Source organism: Stegodyphus dumicola, chromosome 4, assembly GCF_044657685.1.
Source record: "Stegodyphus dumicola isolate Sdum_Otavi_A_Nest chromosome 4, ASM4465768v1".
Lineage (NCBI taxonomy): Eukaryota > Metazoa > Arthropoda > Arachnida > Araneae > Eresidae > Stegodyphus > Stegodyphus dumicola.
In genome coordinates this window covers 41402169-41425027 of record NC_140771.1, presented here as the reverse complement: position 1 = coordinate 41425027, position 22859 = coordinate 41402169, and the positions used below count along the sequence as shown (strand labels likewise).

General features: G+C 30.4%; 2 protein-coding genes across 7 annotated transcripts in view; one reads left to right on the top strand and one right to left on the bottom strand.

The window, feature by feature from the left end:
• LOC118203345 (calcium-independent phospholipase A2-gamma-like) overlaps window positions 1–1329 on the bottom strand; it is a 45992-nt gene extending 44663 nt beyond the window's left edge. For 2 of the 5 annotated variants that reach the window (XM_085814761.1, XM_085814762.1), the window contains exon 1: window positions 1110–1239. Coding sequence is in view for 2 of the 5 variants with exons in the window: in XM_085814758.1 (XP_085670884.1) it covers window positions 1110–1195 (86 nt within the window). In the remaining 3 variants the exon portion in view is untranslated. Of the gene's footprint in view, window positions 1–1109 lie in introns of all 5 variants that reach the window. The other 3 variants (XM_085814758.1, XM_085814759.1, XM_085814760.1) reach the window with 3 other exon arrangements.
• A 317-nt stretch (window positions 1330–1646) lies between these two features.
• Aduk (unc-51 like kinase 3 homolog Aduk) overlaps window positions 1647–22859 on the top strand; it is a 68291-nt gene continuing 47078 nt past the window's right edge. The window contains exons 1-6 of one of the 2 annotated variants that reach the window (XM_085814757.1): window positions 1647–1874; window positions 1969–2018; window positions 2126–2271; window positions 13913–14033; window positions 15336–15440; window positions 18806–18949. In XM_085814757.1, the coding sequence (XP_085670883.1) occupies window positions 2269–2271; window positions 13913–14033; window positions 15336–15440; window positions 18806–18949 (373 nt within the window). In that variant the 5' untranslated portion in view covers window positions 1647–1874; window positions 1969–2018; window positions 2126–2268. Of the gene's footprint in view, window positions 2019–2125; window positions 2272–13912; window positions 14034–15335; window positions 15441–18805; window positions 18950–22859 lie in introns of both variants that reach the window. The other variant, XM_085814755.1, reaches the window with a different exon arrangement.

Below are 22859 nucleotides of genomic sequence, written 5' to 3'. Positions count from 1 at the left end.
GATGTAGCCTTCCCATTAATGATTAAAGGTAATATAATAAATTTAATCTTTAGTTTTCAGTGACTAATTTTCATTTGATTAATAATATCAATAATATTATCATGTTAACTTAATACCCCATTCTCCCACTTATTAGTATATAAGTTTGAACGTGATAAATGCCAAGATTTTAGTACATAGATTGAGACACATTTTTAAGGAAAAAAGGTCAATGATAAGAATGCAAAAGTTTGTCACCCTTAATTTTTATGTAACTAAACGAAAAGTACCCAATTATACATTTTTGGGGATAAATAAAACATAAAAAGAAATGAAACTTTCCTTTAATGTATCTTACTTAGACTTGTACCAATAAAACTACACAAATGTTTTGTTAGTTTTTTTGTTTATAAGTATTCCCACTAAAATTTTGTTTTACAATTTTCATACCCAGAGAGAAAAACAGGTACTTAATTATATCAAAAATAGTGAAACATTCCTAGGAAAATTCTTCACGGTTAGAGATGACTTTGGCCTTCTGTGTCTATTACAGGTTTCAGAGAACTTGACTAGTGATAATGTGCAATAAATAATGCTATTTGATGATATTCTAAGAAATGTTTATCATTTGTAGAAGCCATTGCCATGAAAAGTTTCATTGCACTGTTAGAAATATTATGACAGTTCATTATTTTATAATTTTAAGACTATCTATTTAGATTTTCCTGCAAATCAATGTAAACATCATCAATAGTAGAACAATTTTTTAAGGCTATAATGAAGCAATAGTAAATTTAGTAGAAATCAGAATGTAGAAAAGGAAAACATTTTCCAGGAACTTTTAATGATTTTCTTTGTCAACTGTAAATAAATAACGGTGCTACTTAAGTTTCTTAGCTATACACAAGCGATTGAGAGAATAGGATCTGTTATATGATTCAGAAAGAGAAAGCAAAATAAATTATTATTATTTTTCTTCACGTTCTTGAGTTGTTCCGCCTTTTTCATGTTTCAGTACACATTCTACTTAAACACGGTTAATGACATACCTTCCTAATTTATGATGATAAAATAACATTTATATTACATATATTTTTTTAAGACTGTAATTTAAAATTTTAGGTACATACTTTTTTCGTTTAGATGAAGAAACAGCTCTAAATATAGGAGATGGCCTCCAGGAAATGGCCTGAGAAAGTACTACATGAGCTTTCATACTCAATTATTGGACTATTTGTCAAACAATATTTGTTCCTTAGTAAAAACTCTAGCGTTAGCGATGAAAAACTTCGCAACATAACGTTGTATACAAAACATGCTATCTGTCACGCAACATCCAACAGCCAATCCTGCAGGCGAGAATTTGAACGTCATTTTCCCAGATGACGTAATTAATATTTATTGTTTCTGAAACAGTTGAAATAAAAAAAATAATTGAAGATTTTAAGAAATTTCGTACTCAAAAAAATATTTTTAAATGAATTGTTTTTTTTTTAGGTGTGACTTTTTTCCCCCTCACCAAAGTTTCAGGGAAACAGTAAAATAAAAAAGTCACTCCGAATTAAAAAAAAGTAAATAATTCCATGTTTTCGTGTATTTCAAAATTAGGAACCATCAATTTTTCTCTTCCGTATCGCTACTTTTAATTATGAGACAATGTTACTAAAGAAGAGGAACGTAGATGGTTTCTCTTTCTCTATTTTTTTGTTTTTGTTTTGTTGTTGTTTAAGTAGTACAATTGTAAATATTTGCGTTCTACATGTTCCCGCTATATTTGGACCTTTACTGTAGTTATAATGTGTTACTTTACGGTTCTGCAAACTGCGGAAGTTAACTCAGATGTATTTAAAATTTTATACATTTAAAAATAAATCAAAGTTTCTCATTTAATTTAAGTATGTCATCTCTAATTCCATTTTTTCTGCCTCTTTAAATGCCTTGTAAATAATATGGCTTTACTACCAACTCTACCAGATTTTATTTTCACAGAGAAACTTGGCAAAGGATCATATGCTACAGTCTATAAAGCTTACCGAAAAGTTCGTATTTTATATTCATTATTTGGTAGTCTTGCCCGTCTTTTGTAATGAATATACATGAGAATAGTTATCGTATGTGTTTATATATATATATATTTGTTATTTAGGTTAATACGAGAGAAGTTGTTGCAATTAAATGTGTGCATAAGTCGTCTTTGACTAAATCTTCTGTTGAAAACCTGATAACTGAAATTTCAATTTTGAAAAAAGTGAAGCATGAACATATTGTGGAATTGAAAGATTTTCAGGTATGGTATGTTATGTGTTATCTATTATGTTTCATACGGAATGATGACTTGCATGGTAATGTAAATACCATTCAGTAATGTAATTGCATGTTGTTACTTTACTAGTTGGTAAATCATCTCCTATGGTGAAAGTGCAGAATCACCCACTGCTTGGCACGTTTTTAAGAATTGCACATACTCTGTATCCATGTACACGTCGTCCTATTTTCGCTTAAAAAAACATCCCAGAATTGCACAAAAATGGCATTGTGCACTCCCTTGACTTTATCCGTGTACACTTAGACATATTTTCACTTAAAAAGTAAAAGAAAATTGACAAAAGTTCAATTCCTTTACTCTTATAAAAAAGCGCCAAACAAATAAGTGGATGATTCTGCACTTTATCCTCTCCTATTATTAGGGCATGAGTCTCGTAGCAAAATGTATGTTATGGATGCATCTCCTTCTAATTTTTCAAAATAATAGATGCTTCTGTTGCAAATTATGGTACTATTCCGTTTTGAGGATCGTAAAAAAATTGCAGCGAAAATGTATGTGCAAAAGCGCCAAATCTAGCAAACCTTGCCCATTTAACAGCATGCCAAATCTAGCGTACGTGCTAATTTCAGATTACATAAGTTTATAGGCACAGCTTTAGTATTAGTCCTTTTTGGCGAGAAATTTGTTTGGCGACATTTTGGAGCGATAAATGAAAAATTATGATAACCTTGGTAACCCTAAATACTGAGCTTCAAACATGCCGCCATTTCTGTCCACGTAACTCTAACGAATTTGATAGGTATCAGAGCTTTGATGGCAGGAGGGATAAATTGTGTGTTTTTCTTAAAGTTACTTTTGTGTTAGGAAAGCACAACATTTAAAATATTTTTTAAAAAGCCAAATTTTTTTATAGTTAAACTGGTGCTTTTAATATTACATCACATGAGTCTTGACATTTTTTCATATGTCAACTCTGCATATTATTATAAACGCCACCCCCCTCCTCAAGGGAAAAAACACATTTTCAGTAGCATGAGGTAAACTCTTGGTGTTTCCTTTGCTAAGGAGATCAAAATTACCATGGTCTAAAAATACTTGTATACCTCATATTAGAACTATAGGGATGTGTAATTGCATGAATTCATAGGTTCAAATCAGGTTTCATTATTGCTTTTATAACATTTTCATAATTTGTCTGACTATAAAAAATATAATGTTGCTTAGATTATGGAATATATTGCTTATAATTTAGAGTTCTCAAATTTTGTAAATCTTACAACCTAACAGCTGTATATGAATAACCTTCACTGAGTATTATTACTTTCATTAATAGTATGTTGACATAACAGTCGACTTTTTATTTTAAATTTTATGCAAATTTTCTACATTACTCAAACATTTTATCTAACAGAAATCTGAATTTTTTGTAATAAAAACTCTATAATAAAAAGTAAGAGTACAATTTATATATAAAAATTTGACTACATGGCAAGCACTTAGATACTGATTTCAATGTCTTTAAATGTTATTATCATAAAGTTTAGATATATTCTTATTTAAGTTAGATATAAGTTTAGTTAAGATGTAGTTAGTTAAGATATAGTAAGTTAGTAAGATATAGTTTAGTTAAGATATACTTTTATTCTTTTATAAAGTTTATTTTTATTCTATTATAAAGTTTAGATGTACAGAACAGAAGGCACACTTTGTACTTACGACTCGGTCAACCACTTGTGGCAAGATAACTTATGATAACAATTAAGTTCAAATGTAAAATTTAAATTCAAATAAATTTGTAGCCCAAAGGCTGCACAAATCAATTTAATGCAAAGTTGGTTAAAAACTTAACTGGCATGGAATTCAACTATCAGCAATTATAATGCAAGGCTGAAGACTACAAATCTTTTCTTATCTAGCAACCTATTAATATGGCCTCAAAAGGCAAAACACGGTTTGTTTTACAAAATAAAAACTTCATTTGGATTCTGGTGAGAAAACGGATGGAGGAAATTGACAGTAAAGATCCCAAGAATAAAATAACTCTGGTTACAAAATAAAGGAACATTACAATATACTTTGTTCCCTGATTAATTATTCAGTACATGAGATAGTGTAATGCATTTTTGTTTGCATCACATACAAATTATTTAGTTTATTTAAATGCTTTCCAAAACTGACAGGATTTTGCAAACATATTGACCATATTTTTTTACCTATAGATGCAACACTTCTTCTCTTCAGAAGTAAGATTTAGAATTAAGAAATAAGAAAATAAGAGAGAATTATGAATAGAAAATAAGTACATATGCTGCCTAGCAGAAGAAGGATGCCTTCATAAAGTACTTTTTTAAGAGAAACTGGCTCAGATTCACATTACATCTACGAAAAACTACTAAAACTCTCATATAGCCAGTCTGAACTACCACTGTTCGGTGGCTATCACTCCACCACTAGTGGATTCCAATGACTGTTCGAATTTTTCACAGAAATCATCATTTACGATGATTGTTGTATTATTACCATTGGTACAAAATTTACTCATTATGATAATTTAATTTTAGCTTTTAAATTATGATCATAAATTACTTGTAATAAATTGAGGGATTAAAAAATACACATTTCTTAATATTTTTACCATTTACAATATTTAATCATAAAAAATATTTCTAACACTGGTACAAAACTTGCCCATTATAATTGAATTTGATTTCCTTCACTTTGAAATATTTTTTTTTTCTTTTAATAACAGAATCTAAGAAACTAAAGTAACATATACTAGTTTGAAATGCATTTATTAACCTTTTGTAAATTTCATTATTCATAAACATAAAAATTGACCTTTTGTAAATTTAAAATATTAGCTAAGTACTAATATAATAAAACATAAATATGAACTAGCTACTTAAAATATTAATGTTTAATACATTATATTTTGTAATTAAAAATATTAACATTTTGTAAATTTTATTACTCATAACATAATAATTGTCATAAATTCATTTACAGTAGTGTTTCAAGAATTTATCATAGCAGTACTAGAAATATTGAAAATTAGAGAAAGACTGTTTATTCCGATTAAGAGCTTATTTTTTAGGATTGTTATTTAGTCTAGATCGGGTTTTGTTGACAATCCGCCATTTTTTTCCGATCTTCAAAACCGGGTCTACCTTGGCGATCGAAATTTGTCGCCAAATAAAAAAATCGCCAAAAGGACCAATACTAAAGCTGTTCCAGTTTATATAGTTCTATATTTCTTAAGATGTCATAGAAATATTAGTTTAATTTTTAAATCCTTTTTTGCTATCCTATGGATTTAACAATTTGGGAATTGCCCATGATGAAAAGTCTGCAATAGAATTTTAGGTAAAGTGCCGAATAACCCACTGCTTGACGCGTTTTTAAGAACTGCGCATACTTAGTATCCATCGACCTGTTTTTGCTTAAAAAAAAAATCCCAGAATTGCACAAAAATGGCACTGGGCACACCCTTGACTTTATCTATGTACACATCGACCTATTTTCATTTAAAAGAAAATTGACAAACATCCAATTGTTTTTACCCTTGTAAAAAGCGGCAAACAAATAAGTGGGTCATTCTTCTCTTTACCGAGAATTTTTTCAAAGAAAAAGCATCGTTCATTAAAGAACATTATGTTTGAACAACCAATGAAATTAAATTATGCTTTAGCGATAACTCGGTAGCGGAATAGTGATGCAGGCATCCATTCAGTTATATTTAGCAATTTTTATATAAATTATAATAATGATTTGAAATAAAGTACAAAGTCTTTAATCCGGACTCGTTAGGACTTCGGTGATTCCAGATAAGGGTTTTTTCCGGATTATAGATCATCAATTTAAATCTCGTAGGATGGCATGCAGAAATTATAAAATTAGAAATATGAAACCATAATTTATGAAATGTAGAGCAATTATGATCTAAAGGGTATCAAAAAAAAAAAGCTTAATATTTATTTGTTTACTTTATTAAACATTTCTTTTAATGTAAGTTGTTTAAGTTGCTTCGTTTTTATGTGCTAATACTTTTTCTTTAATTCTATAAACAGACATAATTTCTTGTTCAGTTGCAAAGTTCCGCTGTTCAAGTCCTGTAATTGCTGTGCCGAGAATACCGACTAACTTGTCAATCGAAATTTTTTCTTTTTCACTAACCTCTTTGTCACTTTCTTCATGCCTTTATCCATTTTTGCAGCAATTCCACTTTTTGTTTGATGGACATCGAAACATTCTTTCGCTTTGTAGATCCTTTGGCAGCTCCAGAATCAGAAGCTCTTTTTGACATAATCGAAAGTTCAAGCTTACTTTTTATAAAATTGCTCTAACAGTTTGCAAAAAAGAAAAGCCGGATCCAATTCAAAGATTAAGGAACAATGTAATCTGCAACATTAATTGAAATAGATAATTAGATAATTTTAGCCTAGCTTATACCGTCCGTTATACATTAAACGCGCATGCGTAGACGTATTATGCGCATGTGTAAATGCATATGCGTAGAAAGTTTGTAGCTTTGAGGTCTGGATTATAGATCATTCTGGATTATGGACGTCCGGATTAAAGACTTTGTACTGTAGATATTTACTCTTATGTTTCCATTCAGTCATGTTTAGTCTTTTTTATATAAATAATAAAAATAAAAAAGTATTATATGAAATTAATCTTTCATCTAAATTAAAATATCAATCTTAGATAGTTATTTACTATTATACTTCCTTTCTTGCATTAGGATTGCCGCAATTATTTTTGGCAGCATTGGCATCAACAATAGTTTGGCGATTTTTTGCGACCCTCAAAACCGAATAGTACCCAAATTATATTGGATCAACTGGAAAGTTCCTAGGCTTTCTAATCAAAACATGTTTTCTTTTAATTATTTTATTACGTCAGGCATGTCTTTTTAGCTCATGTTGCAGAATTCCAGGTACTCTTGCATTATCCATCCAATCCTCATAAGAATCTCTGGGCAACACAATTTGCCAAAATAGGCAATCTAGAATCTTATGAAAATCTATTTATTTGACAACCTACTGCTTTCATCATGTAAAGCCACCATCAATTTCAGTGGTGTTGGTAATGCATATGGTTTTTTTAATTGAGGTGTCACATTTGTGGCTTCTGTTCGTTTTGATTAATTTGTGGAGTTTTTCCTCCTGGCAATAAGTCATAGTGCCATTCTGGAGTTTGGCTGCTAAGGAAAAAGAAACGATTGCATTTTTCAGAAATATGGCATTTTTCCTACTAGTAGAAAAAGTATAAATGCACATTCCATAAAGTTAATAGTATATGCAATTCCCTGACCTTTTTTAGGTTAATACAGATCAATGTATGTATGGAGAGCAGTGCCAAATTGCTCTGCAGTACTGAGAATTATTGAAGTTTCAAATGTTATATGGACTTTTGGGTCACCATGTGTAAGCACACATGTCCTCTCATGATTTTTCAAATTCCCTTATATCAGATTTTATATTAAGACATTTCTAGCATTTTTGGATGATCTTATTTTAGCATTGGTTTTTAAGAAGTTACTTTTTACTGCATTTCTGTACATGCAAAATTCTGATATTCATTGGCTGATTGACAGATTTGGAGAAAGAGTGAAATAGAGACATTACCATTTACTAAAACTGTCATTTTGATAAGATTAATAATAGATGAAACAAAATAAAAAGTTGCTTAAAGTAAGGAAGGAGAGTACAATTTGCTATGTTAATTTAGGTTACTTGGAATGTAATAGTTTTTTCTTTTCCCTCTGCTATGCCAACAAAAGAAAACCACATTTTCAGCCCTTCAGTACACTGCAGATTGATGTCTTGAGACTTATTTTATGGGTCAGATGTATATATATTTCATTATTATTCTGAGGTTGCGGCCCTCCTTTTTTTAGCATCATCTCTCCTGCCCTCGAGTAACCTCTTAAGTGGTACGCTTCTCTGCTAACTGGAGCAATCCTGGCATTCTGGCTAGGTCTGTACCTAAACAGTCTCAACTTCTGGTGAAATTTGTCTTTACAGGACTAGAACCATCGTTTATTCAATGGTAGGTTCTGTCTCAGCAGGGACCCTATTGGTACTATCTTGTCAGCCTCTTGGTTGTGGCAACATTGCATTGTCAGATATTGAAAGTTGTCCTTGAGAGTTTGTCTCTCCTTGGTCAAAGTCGAGAGATGGTTGATGTTTGACATGTACCTGTGCTTCAGTTTCTTTTTAGGTGAATGCTTGCCATCCACCATTGAACTTGTGCTTTTAGATCCCAGACTTGTGAGACAAAAATTGTCCCAGTGGGTAGTTGCAAGTGATAGTAATCTCACTTGTGAAAACAGTTGCTGTGGTGTGGTCTGGAAATTAGATTATTCTTTATACTGGATGTCTTACATTTTAAACTTAGTAGTATTTTGACTTTAGTTTGTTTTTCATGAATATGTGTCAGGGCAAACTTTTCCATCTTTTTTTTTATTAAAATTTTATTTATTTTTCCCCAGAGGAGCTAAATTTCATCATGCATGCCGTTCATATTTGAGATGTGTTTTTGATCAGTTAAGGCAGTGGTCCCTAACCCCCGGTCCATGGATAAATGGTACCTGACTGCGGGCTGCCCATTTCCTTTAAACTGAATTTAAATTCCTAGGTTTATACCCCAAATTAAAAACATTTGTGTTTCATTAAAATTTTATTTATTTAAAAATAAGGGGCTTCGAAGGTAGTGACAAAATTTTTTTAATGTTTTAAAAAGTAAAAAAAAAGAAAACCACTGCAACTGTTTTCTCTTTCAGTTAGTTTTAATAAAAAAATCAATCATCATAACTGTAAATATAAATCATCATAAACTGTAACATTATAACTGTAACTTAGGGTTCTCATTGATTTAACGTTCTAGTAAGTTAAAATGTTAAATCAATTTATATTTATTTTTTGGTGTAACTGTATTTTATTTTGAAAGCATGTTTAAATACAATTGATTTAAAATTAATAAATCAAAACAATCTAAAATATAAACAATCAACTTCCCCCTCAACTGGACCGCAGTAAAATTGTCAAACATTGACTGGTCCACTGTGATTAAAAAAGTGGGGGAATACTGAGTTAAGGTACTTGTTATGCCAGATGCTCATTGTGTACTGTTTTCATTATGTAAGACACCACTGAGCGTACATAATGATCTCAGTATTTTCTGATAACGAACAGTGGTTATTTGATGTAATGTAAAATATTCCTGAATTATCTTTTTATCTTTAACATATTGAACTAATGTTGTACATAAGGATAGCTTATAAATAGATAAATTCTCTTTTTTTTTAAGACTGTCTTATAAATAGATATTCTCCCCCTTTTTTATGTGTGCCTGTGAACATTTCATAGTTAGGTTTCTTTTATTATGTTTTTTAACGTTTTCAGGGCATTTTGGTCTGAAACTAATGGCTACCAAAGCAATTTTATACAGGCCACAAATGCATTTCTTCTAAATTAACATTATTATGACTCCAAAATTGCGAAAATTTAAAGAAAAGTCTAAGATTTTAATGATTTTAAGTTCAATTTGACATTACAGTCAAAAGTCGTTAATTCGGACACCCATAATCCGGAATGATCTATAATCCGGACCTCAAAGCTACAAACTTTCTGCGCATGCGTAGCATTGATGAATGCGCATAGGCATTTAAGCATGCGCGTAAGACCTTTACGGCTGCGAATATGTGTGTGCACATGCGCATAATATGTTTACGCATGCCCGTTTCATGTATAACAGAGGGTATAAGCTAAGCTAAAATTATCTAATTCAGTTAATGTTGCAGATTGTGTTGTTCCTTAAGCTTCGAATTGGATCCGACTTATTATTTTTTGAAGACTGTTAGAGCAATTTTATAAAAGTAAGCTTGAACTTTCGATTATGTCAAATAGAATTCTTGATATACATTTACTAATATGTAAAGGATCTACAAAGCGAAAGTATGTTTCGAAGTCCATAAAACAAAAAGTGGAATTGCTGCAAAAAAATGGATGAAGGTATATCCTTTGTTTCTCTAACCATTCTGAAATCAGTTTATGAATTTCACGCTGCTCTGCGGCGGGGGGGGGGGGACATCGTGGCACACAATGAACTGGAAGTTGATCTGTCAGCATTATCCTTATCTTCAGGGCACACAAGTTTTTATTTTATTAGGTTTATAATTCCTTACTAAATGTAGTATTTCATCTCGATGTACTCCATCTTTAATATGATTTAAATCAAATTCCTCGTCGTTATAATTCGCTTCCGATAGTGAAGAAAGTGACACAGAGGTTATTGAAAATGAAAAAATTTTGATTGACAAATTAGTCGGTATTCTCGACACAGCAATTATAGGACTTGAACAGCAGAACTTTGTAACTGAACAAGAAATTATGCCTGTTTATAGAATTAAGGAGAAAGTATTATCACATAAAACGAAGCAACTTAAACAACTTACAGTGAAAGAAATGTTTAATAAAGTAAACAAATAAATATTAAGTTTTTTTTTGTAAATTTTGATACCCTTTAGATCATAATTGTTCTTTATTTCATGAATTACGGTTTCATATTTTTAATTTTATAATTTCTGCATGCCATCTTACCAGATTTAATATGATGATCTATAATCTGGAAAAATTCATAATCCGGAATCGCCGAAGTCCCAACAAGTGCGGATTAATGACTTTTGACTGTATTTTTATTACCATTAAAAACCAATGTGAGTAACACCCTAGAAAACTTACAAGTGCTCCTAATTAATTTCTGCAAAACTTATTGAAAGGCCAAGAATGTGTAGCAGTGGTGTGAAAGCAATGGTCATCTAGCAATGATGTGAAAGGGTTGCATGGGTAAAAAAAGTATTGAGAATTATTTCAAATAAATGCCATTCTGAAAATTTAATATTTAGCTGCCAATATTTGAATTACAACCGACAGAATCAATAGAAATTTCGGACAGAAATAAACAGAAATTTGAAGATACAGATTTGATTACAAATTTTTTTTTATCTATTTGTCAAAAGATAAACATTTTAAGGAGCAACGCAATCTGCAACATTAACTGAAATAGATAATTAGATAATTTTAGCTTAGCTTATACCATCCATTATACATTAAACGCGCATGCGTAAACGCATTATGCGCATGCATAAATGCATTATGCCCATGCGTAGATGCATATGCGCATGCATAAAGTTATTATGTGCATGCGTTAACCCATTATGCGTTGACGCATGTGCAGAAAGTTTCTACCTTTGAGGTCGGGATTATGGACATCCAGATTAAAGACTTTTGATTGTACTAGGATTTTACCCAAATGACACTCTAACGACTTTTCTCATTAGGGAAAAGTCAAGGAGAGGGAAAAAAGTGTTTTGAATCATGCCAGTTTGAAGGCTGTATTATGAGAATTCTGGCCTGGTGTTAGAAGGTTAATATGAAATACCCCTGTAATAGTTATTTACTAAAAAGGATAATTTGGAGAGAAGACTTTTAATTTTACATAAGAAATTTCAAACAGATTTTGTACTAAAACTTAAGGAAAAATAAAATTAGATCTTAAGACTCAATTAAGAAAGAGCTGAACAAAATATCTTAAAAAAAAAAAAACCATGCTGAAATTATGTGCAGGTATCTATTATATCATTCAGAGTAAGCCATATTTTATAAATAAATAAATAAGTACCTCATTTTCTGATGGGGGAATTTATAAAAGACAGTTTCTTGGAAATGTCAGATATATTTTTTAATGATTTTAGGAACAAGACTGAAATTATTGCTGCAATAAATGATCTACAATTGTCTCAAAGTACTGTGATCTGATGGATTAAAAAAAAAGAGTTAAAATATAAGAGAACAGTTATATAACAATATTAACAGATGTTCATGCTTTTTCTTCTAATTTGATGAATTTACAGATAGCACAAGGTAATAGCATTACATAGTACAACTGCTTTTTAATTCATAAGGTTTTTAAAGATTATACATCTAAAATAGGGGTCTTCAGCCCGTGGCCCACTGAAGGCATTTTAGTGGCCCAACATTAGCATTTGAAAAAAAAATTGCCTTGTCAGCTTTTTGTCATAAAAAAAACCTTTTTATTTGTCTTACGCTTGATATTTAAAACATTTTATTGACATGCCTGATATTATTTAGACAATTTCCTGAAAATGATGAATTTTTCAAAAATTTCACTTTATCTTATATAATTTTAAAAATAAAAAATTTGACTATGCATAAAATCTCAATACCATAAAAGGATAGATTCTTATCTCGAACTGGCTTGCAACAGATGTCACTCTTTCGTCAATATTTCGCCAAAGGTTACCTTGAGCATGCTGCTACTTTAGAGGGGAAGGGGAATAAGTTAACAGAATTGTATTTCTCCTAATGTTACAATTAGTTGTCAAAGGGAACGGTGATCATTAATTTTAAGCTAGCTTACTCACACTCATTCCACATTCTAAAATTCAGAAGCGTTGATGGTCTTTGAATGAGTACACAATGGCAAGCCGTGGTTAAAAATAAATAAATAAATAAAATAAAAAATAAATAAGTAAAAATAAAAATAATAAATAAAAGTTGAAGGAAAAGTGTGATTTTTTTCCAAGAAAAAATTTTTGCAATAAGAATAATTGCTTATTGGGAATATATTTTATATGAACAGTTTTTTCCCACAGTTGAAAATGAATAAGTATAATAAAGAACCAAACTGACCAATGAACGTGTACAATTTATAAAAAAGTATAATTTTTCTCCAAGTTTACAAGCATTATTACATTGAAATGCACTGAAATGTTGTAGCCAAAAATTGTAATAAAAAAGGAAGTTTATAATTATTTACACACAAATATATGTATTTTTGTCAGTATAATAAAATAGTAAAATAATATAGTAAAATAAAATAGTAAATAAAGGAAAAGGATAACATGTTGCCATTATTTAGTCTCAATTTTTGTTCCTTTTGGAAAGATTTTTTTAAAGTAAGTTATTTAGTGGCTGATTCAGTGCATTAGAAAAGGGATTCTCAACCAAGGAGAAATTCCGTAGTTTCAGGGAGGGAATGAAGTCAGCCTTTTCTTTACCTGTTAAGTATTTCATTTTAGTTTATGAGTTTAAAAAAACTACTTTTATTGAAGTTTTGGTATTTATCAACATTTTCTATATATTTTTCTTGTTTATTTTATAAAATACATTAAAAAAATAATTGAAATTTAAACAAATGTGTATGATTCTTTTTCTAGTTTTGGAAAGTGTGTGTGTGTGGGTGGGGATCATCTATCAATGATGTGAAAGGGTTGCATGAGTAAAAAATATTGAGAATTATTTGAAATAAATGTCATTCTGAAAATTTAATATTTAGCTGCCAATATTTGAATTACAACCAATTGAATCAACAGAAATTTTGGACAGAAATAAACAGAAATTTGAATTTTTTCCCTTTGCATCATAATTATTACTGTTTACATATGTGTTTGGATAAATAATTAGTAATTAAAATTTAAAATTTTGTTATAAGTGTTTTCATTTTGGTTTTAAAAAAAGAAAGGTTCATTAGCTGCCTTTAGATTGTGCATTCAGTCTGCATTCAGTTTGAGTCCACTATTCTGATGATCAGTGCTTATATAGCATGAATGTATTTATTTACCTTTATTTTCCTTTTCAGTGGGATAGCACTTATATATATCTAATTCTGGAATATTGCAGTGGAGGTGATTTATCTCGTTTTATTCGATCTAAGAAACGGTTACCAGAATCTGCTGCACACCGTTTTCTCCAACAACTGGGTAATGAATGTGTTATTTTTATTATTTTATGAATTTTGTAAAATGATAGTACTGTTATAGACATATACTATCTCTCTTTTCTCTCTCTCTCTCTCTCTCTCTCTCTATATATATATACAAATCATACAAACATTGAAGAGCCAAAACATTATGACCACCTACTCGGTAACAGGTTGTGCAGCCTTTGGCTTGCAAAACATCTGCAACTCACCTTGGCATGGATGCCACAAGTTTTTGGTAGTAATTGGAGACAGGTTGTACCTAATGCCCAAGCAGTTATCATGCACAGTTGAGATATTCTAACTTAGTGAAATTTGAACTTTGAGCTGCTGCTCTATGACATCCCAAATGGTCCATCCCATCCCCTATTGGGTTAAGATCTGGTGAGTTAGATGGCCAGGAAATTAATTGAAATTCATCCTTACGCTCCTTGAATCGCTTTAACACAATTCGAGCCTTGTGACATGGGGCAATGTCCTGCTGGAAGTTTCCATTTCCAGTTGGGAAGACGCACGCCATGTAAGGGTGCAACTGATCTACATTATATGTTAAGATACTCTGTAGATTTCATGGTCTGTTCTACCATAACTAAGGGTCCCAGAGCCAGCATCAGTTTTGTTGTAGCAAATGGGACAATCTTTGATGTCCTTTTTTTATGACATACGGACATCCAACACCTTGGCCTCTACGTCTGATTTCACCATCATTTATTCACGAATTTATTCATAAATACTAACAATGACAGATCATAATAATCAACCTGTCATTCTCTTTCAGAGATGGCTTGTTCCACATGTGCATGTCATTGCAATCTGCCTTCTGTCAGAATCGCTTAGATCAGCAGCTTTACCCATCACTTCCAAAAGTAAGTGAAAGAATGATTTTTTACTTTCACTAGCAGCAGTTAAATACCATTTTCACTTAATCAGGTGCCCTCCACATCATCCAGATGAGTTCATTGAAAATATGGGGATTGTCATAATGTTTTGGCTCATCAGTGTACTATATATATTGGATGGAACTTGGATCTTTTTTAATCCTACATCAGTATCTTTCCAGTTGCACAGAAGCTTTCACTTAAGTGATAACCAGTATTATTTGCGACAGACTCTGTTGTATTCACATTATAAAATAATATATAATTATTTGCTTATGTAATGTCTAGAATACATAGTTAGAAACACTGAAATCTGTGTAATTCTAAAAATGAAAAATATATATATATATTTCATCATTTGCATGCATTTGTTGCTATGAATTTTGTTTAGCATGTTTATATATATTATGATATTTCTCTTATAGCAAGAGCACTTCAAGTTCTACGTTCTCATAATATTTCTCATATGGATTTAAAGCCTCAAAATATTTTATTAAGTAGTACATCGAATCCAGTACTTAAACTCGGTGGTGAGTTTTTTTCCTTTGATCGTTTATGGAAATGCATTTTGAATTTAAAATATAAACTCTAAGCCTTAACTCTGAAGGTAAAATTTTATTCTCAAAATGAACAAAAATAAATTTAAAAAGTATTCCTATTTTAAATTAAAGTATCATTATTTATTAGTTTTCTTTAATTTATAGCTTTCTTCAAAGGATCCTGTTATTTCACTGTGGGCTTACTTTCTGGCTGCATGATTTTTTTCTCATATGTAATAAGAAAATAAATTGCTTTCCTTTAAAAAGTTCCTCTATGTTTATAACTGTCTAGGCAGAATAAAGTTCAAATTCCTTGAAATAATTAATTAAACAATAATTTTTGGTTTTGATTTTAACTATTGTACAATGTATCAAATCGGATGCAGATTTTTTTTTCAATTAAAATCCAGTTGCATTTGTTTTTCTTGCACTTGTACTCATTGTATCAATTTTGGAACATATAGCAAACTGTCTTAAAATGTCAAAACTTATTTTGACAATAAATGAAGGAATAAATCATATAATTAATTCTTCAAATATGACAAATATGTTTATGTGAGTTTAAACTTCTCCAAATTTATACTGCATTTTTTAGTATTTTGTTTTAATTTCCTGATGGTTTCACGTCTTTTTTGTACAGTAAGTAAGATTTAAAATCATTGACAAAATACAAGTCTAAAAATATTGTAAAACAGTAAAAAACTGACATTATGAAATATTTTTTATTTATTTTACTACATTACCTAATTCATGTAAATCTTTTTAATTGGATTTTTTTGTATGCTTTTCAAATGTTAAATATGAATTTTGGTACTTACTTATTATCCCATTGACCGTGAAGTTTCACTGTCATCGAACCATGAAAGTTGGCAGAAAATCCACCAAAGTTGCACCAATTATTTCAAGAGAATTTTGAAGGAACTGATAACTTTTTATTTTATAAACAGTCAGTATTCGACATGCTTTGCTTTTGTCCTTCATAAAAAAGCTTTTATGGATTTCTATTATTTTATTAAGCCCTCGGATTTTACCTGAAGCTCTGTTTAAAATGCTACAAGTACAAACTTTCAGAGGCAGTTTTTCCAGCTTATTACTGTTTTATCAGCTATATTCAGTTGACCATACTGTGCCTATTAATATACATTTTTTTTATGGTGGAATTTTATGACTTTGTAAATAAACCATTGCTTACTGTTCCATAGCAGGCAGGTCCCAATTTTAACCATTTTTTTCAAAATGAAAAAAAAAAAACAAAAAAAAAAAAAAAAAAAAAACAGCAATAACAGTTAATTTATATTCTTCTTCATAAAACCAAAATGTAGCTTATCAAGAATCATTTGGGGTTATATCAAATAAAATTTCAGATATTATGAGTGTGTTGTCACATTAGAATTATCCATAACTGACACTAAATTGCACTGTTTAGCAGTAGTTTCATTGTTGACAGGATAATACGTTAAGTACCATTTTTTACTTTAAACTAATGTTTATTTTAAAACTTATGTTAAAAATACTTTTTTTTTATACTTTTCCATTATGAACCTGCCATCAATTTTGGCAGTATTATCATAATAGTATGTGCATGTGTGTATTTAATTATTCTTGTTTACATACACACATATACATATAGTCCCGAGAAGTTGCTGTCATTGTGTCTAGACATGTGGTAGCTTCTCTTTTACAGGGAGCAAGATGTGTTGCAAGTGCATAACTCTTTTACTAACATCTTTTTTTTTTTTTTTTTTTGGGTTGCAGTTTTATTTACTTAACCCTCTAAGCGGCAAGGCCGTATGTATACTGCCTAGAATATTTATTGTGATATCTGATATCTGTAAGAACGTATACAGTTAAAAGTCGTTAATCCAGACTCGTCGGGACTTCGGCGATTACAGGTTATCGATTTTTCCGGATTATAGATCATCATTTTAAATCTGACAAGATGGCATGCAGAAATTATAAAATTAAAAATATGAAACCATAATGTATGAAATAAAGAACAATTATGATCTAAAGGATATCAAAATTTACAAAAAAAAGTTTAATATTTATTTGTTTACTTTATTAAACATTTCTTTTAATGTAAGTTGTTTAAGTTGCTTTGTTTTATGTGATAATACTTTCTCTTTAATTCTATAAACAGACATAATTTCTTGTTCAGTTACAAAGTTCCGCTGTTCAAGTCCTATAATTGCTGTGTTGAGAATACCGACTAATTTGTCAATCGAAATTTTTTCATTTTCAATAACCTCTGTGTTACTTTCTTCACTATCGGAAGCGAATTATAATGACGAGGAATTTGATTTAAATCATATCAAAGACAGAGTACATTGAGATGAAATACTGCATTTAGTAAGGAATTATAAGCCAAATAAAATAAAAAACATGTGCCCTGAAGATAAAGATGGTGCTGACAGATCAACTTCCAATTCATTGCGCACCGCGGCGTTCCCCCCCACCCCAGACGCTGAGCAGCATGAAATTGATAAACAGATTTCAGAATGGTTAGAGAAACAAAGGATATGGCTTTATGCATTTTTTGCAGCAATTCTACTTTTTGTTTGATGGACATCAATGGTTGACTTTCGCGACCATTGATGGACTTTCGCTTTGTAGATCCTTTGGGAGCTCCAGCATCAGAAGTTCTATTTGACATAATCGAAAGTTCAAGCTTACTTTTATAACATTACTCTAACAGTCTGCAAAAAATAATAAGCCGGATCCAATTCAAAGATTAAGGAACAACGCAATCTGCAACATTAACTGAAATAGATAATTAGATAATTTTAGCTTATACCGTGCATTATACATTAAATGTGCATGCGTAAACGTATTATGGGCATGCACACACACACATTCTCAGCCGTAAAGGTCTTACGCGCATGCGTCAACGAGATGCATGCGCAGAAAGTTTGTAGCTTTGAGGTCCAGATTATAGATCATTCCAGATTATGGGTGTCCGAATTAACAACTTTTGACTGTATATATACGTGCATAATAAAATATGTCAATGAAATTAAGGCAATATATCAAAAGAAAACAAATCCAGGTATGAAATACCAGGAGAGTTTTTGCATTAAAATCAAAAAAATTATTTATTCTCATAGTAGTTTTGGGAAATTTGTGCTTTCTTAACAAAAACCCTCGCTGCCCAGAGGGTTAACCTCCCCTCCAGTTAGGTTTGGTACCTACTAGTTTTTTTTTACCTTTTATTGTATTTGTTCAAATATGCAAAGATTATTTGAATTTTTTATATCTATTCTCAATTATTGTTACATTTATTCTTATTATTACATGTTTTGTTTTTGAAACATTAGTAGAAGTATTAAACTGTTGATTATGTTTTTATGTTGTTTCAGATTTTGGGCTTGCTCAGTATCTTCATTCTGATGCTGAAGGGACCTCTTTTCGTGGATCCCCATTATATATGGCTCCTGAGATACTTCTGAAGCATCATTATGATGCTAGAGTTGATTTATGGTCTGTGGGAATCATATTATACGGTAAATTTAGTATTTTTTAACTACTTAGTTTATTATGAATTTGGATTTACAGATGATGGACAGATTACATTGTCCATATATTCAAATTATAAATTTTTAAATGGATAAATATATCATGTTCATAATTTAAAAAAAGAAATTAAAATTTAAAACACTGAAATAATTTTATTCAAATGCTAATCATGTGTTTAATTTAGAGTATTTAATTATTTCTTTCTGGAATGATTTAGGATAGTTTTTAAAGAACTCTGAATCACTTTTCTAAAATGTGCACTTATAAAAATGTTAATGTACAGAATAGTTTAGAGCATGAGTTACATAATAATAATAATGAATATATTTTAGGGTCAGTAGAAGATACAAATCCATTTTATAAAAATAAAACTGAATGGTTTGAAAAACTAAAAGTAAACATATCTAAATATTTATTTGTTAAGTTGAATAATGGAGCTCAGTGTAATGTGCTACCATTGCCTAAATTTAAACAATTAAATTTAAGAGGGAAATGTTTGACTAAATCAAAAGTCACTTTAATTAATTACAATGGTACTACAATTGATGTAGTTGGAAAATGTAAATTATTTAAATTATTATGTGAAACATCGAAAGGGAACAAGGATGAAATAGAATTTCAAGTCGTAGCATGTGACAAAACTGTTCCAGCTATTTTAGGTTTACCTACATTGCAAAAATTAAACCCAATACAAAGTATTTGTACAGTAAATCCTGATTCCATTGAAAAGTTACCAGAATCTTTAAAAGGATATCAAGATTTGTTTAAAGGAACTGGGAATTTAACTGGATATACATATCATATTAAATTAAAACCATGAGCTGTTAGTAAAATAGAGCCCTGTAGGAAAATTCCACTTAGCTTATTAAATCCATTAAAAAAGGAATTAGCAAGAATGGAAAAAGATGGTATTATAGAGAAAGTTAACCAACCAACAGAATTTGGGAATTCATTAGTGGTAGTAAGGAAAAAGGATGGAAATTTAATGCGTTTAGATCATCAGCACCTTAACCAAAATATACTGAGAGAACATTATCACATACCAACCTTTGAAGAAATTTCATTTCAAATGACAAATGCAAAGGTCTTTAGTATTTTAGATGCAAACAAAGCATTTTGGCAAATTAAACTGTCAGATTCAAGTTGTGAATTTACTACATTTAACGCTCCGTTTGGTAGATATTGTTTCTTGAGGTTGCCATATGGACTGAGTTCATCACCAGAAGTTCTCCACAGAAGTTTTTCTGAAATTTTTAGTGATTTAGAAGGAGTTCAAATATATATAGATGACTTATTAGTTTGGGGTAAAGATAAAAAAGAACATGATTCAAGATTAAAGAAGTTGTTGGACAGAGCCAGAGAAAAGAATGTTAAATTTAATTTAAATAAATGTAAATTTGGGCTGAATGAAGTGAAATATATGGGACATATATTTTCTAAAGATGGTTTAAAACCAGATGAAGACAAAATTAAGGCTATTCTAGATATAAAACCACCAAAAATGTAAAAGAATTAGAAACTTTCCTAGGAATGATTACATATGTTTCTAGATTTATACCTAATGTCTCAGAATTGACATCATGTTTAAGAGATTTGTTGAAAAAACAAGTTATCTGGAACTGGAATGCAACACATGAAAAAGCATTTAGAAGACTAAAAGATGTCTTAATAAATAAACCAGTTTTACAGTATTATGATATAAAGATGCCAGTAGTTTTATCTGTAGATGCATCTCAAGAAGGACTAGGAGCAGTCTTACTGCAGAATAATTTACCAGTAGCATATGCATCTAAGGCATTAACAGATACACAGAAGAATTATGCTCAAATTGAAAGGGAAACTTTAGCTATTGTATTTGCGTGTGAGAAATTTCACCAGTATATATTTGGAAAAAATATTACTGTGGAAAGTGATCATAAACCACTGGAATCAATTTTCAAAAAGCCATTAAATAAATTCCCTGTAAGACTACAAAGAATACGTATAAGATTACAGCCATATCAGTTTGAGATAAAATATAAACCAGGAAAAGAACTTTTTATAGCGGATGCATTATCAAGATCATTCACTGATAAAGGATCTGATTTCTTTGAAGGAGATATAGAAGCTCATGTGTGACTGGTTGTAGAATGTATACCAATGTCTAATGGTAAAATGGAAGTTTTTCAACTGGAAACAGAAAAAGATGAAGAACTACAAGTTTTAAGAAAATTAATTAAAACTGGATGGCCAGATGAAAAATGTATGTTTCCAGAACTGGCAAAACCATATTTTAACTTCAGAGGAGAACTATCAGAAGCAAATGGATTAATATTTAAAAATTCCTGTGTTGTTGTACCAAGAAGTTTACGAAAAGATATGTTAAGCAGAATTCATTATGGTTATTTAGGAGTAGTAAAATGCAAGATCAAAGCAAGAGAAATATTATATTGGCCAGGAATGTCGAAAGAAATTGAAGATTTGGTACTGAATTGTCAAACATGTTTAAGTTTACAAAAAGCTAATACTAAAGAACCAATGATATCTAAAGAAATACCTAATGGTCCATGGGAAGTATTGGGAACAGACCTCTTTTACTTTCAAGGAAGGGATTATCTAATAGTAATAGATTATTTTAGCAAATATGTTGAAATTGGACATTTGGAAGATTTGTCAAGTGTAGCAGTGATAAAGCAATTGAAATCAATTTTTGCAAGACATGGTATTCCGAAAATAGTATATTCGGATAATGGTCCACAATATAATTGCAGGAAATATAAAGATTTTGCAAGAAGATGGAATTTTGAAACCAGAACTTCAAGTCCAAAATACCCACAGTCTAATGGAATGGTTGAAAGACATATTCAAACTGTCAAGCAAATGTTAGAAAAAGCTATAGTTGACAACAAGGATCCATATTTAGTATTACTGGAATATCGTAACTCTCCTATTTCAGATGAAATTAAGTCACCTTCAGAATTGATGTTTGGAAGAAAAGTAAATGGATTGATGCCTATAAAATAGAATTTCGTCCAAGCTAAACGATATGAAGACCATAAACAACATTTACTGAAGAGACAAACCTTACAAAAAAGTTATTATGATAGGAATGCAAGACTGTTAAAACCACTGAAAACAGGAGATCATGTTTACATAAAAGAGAAAGGGAAAAAACTAAATGAAAGAGCGAAAATTGTAGAAGAAGCAGAAAGACCACGTTCATATAGAATTATAAGAACAGATGGAAGAATTGTAGAAAGGAACAGAAGAGACCTTAAAGGAACTAATCAGGAAGAGTTTGCAATACAAAACAACTATGAGAATGAAGTTATAGATGAACCCGAGATACCTGAGAATAGCAAGAGCACTACAAATTTAGATGTGCCTGTAAGTCCGTTAAAATCTAACAGAAGTGTTGTGTCACCAAATAGTGAAAGAGGTATAGTATCATCAAATTTTTCAAATGGACATAACTACGTCACTCGATCTGGTAGGACTGTTAAGAAACCTTATTATTTAAAAGACTATGTTTAATTTTACTATTATTATTTTTTTATAAAAAAGGGAGATGTTATATATGTAACTGTAACTGTATCTGTTATTATCTTTAATCATAACTGTAATATAGAATAGCAGATGAGCAATGTAGAATAAACAGTGTTTGTGTGCATCTTGTAATCATCACTGAGCACGTACCCAACACATATAAAATACAACGCATGACCAAAACAAATTGAAAATTCAACTTATCAAAAAAAATTTAATATTAATTTTGAATCCTACATTTTGACATTCAGCTTAACGTATAAAAAAGGTTTGACTCATGGAAGTTCGAGTAATCAGTGCTTTATCACATTTGTTTAAAGCGTTTAAAACATTTTTGTAATATGGATTTTCTCAAAATAGAATTAATTATAG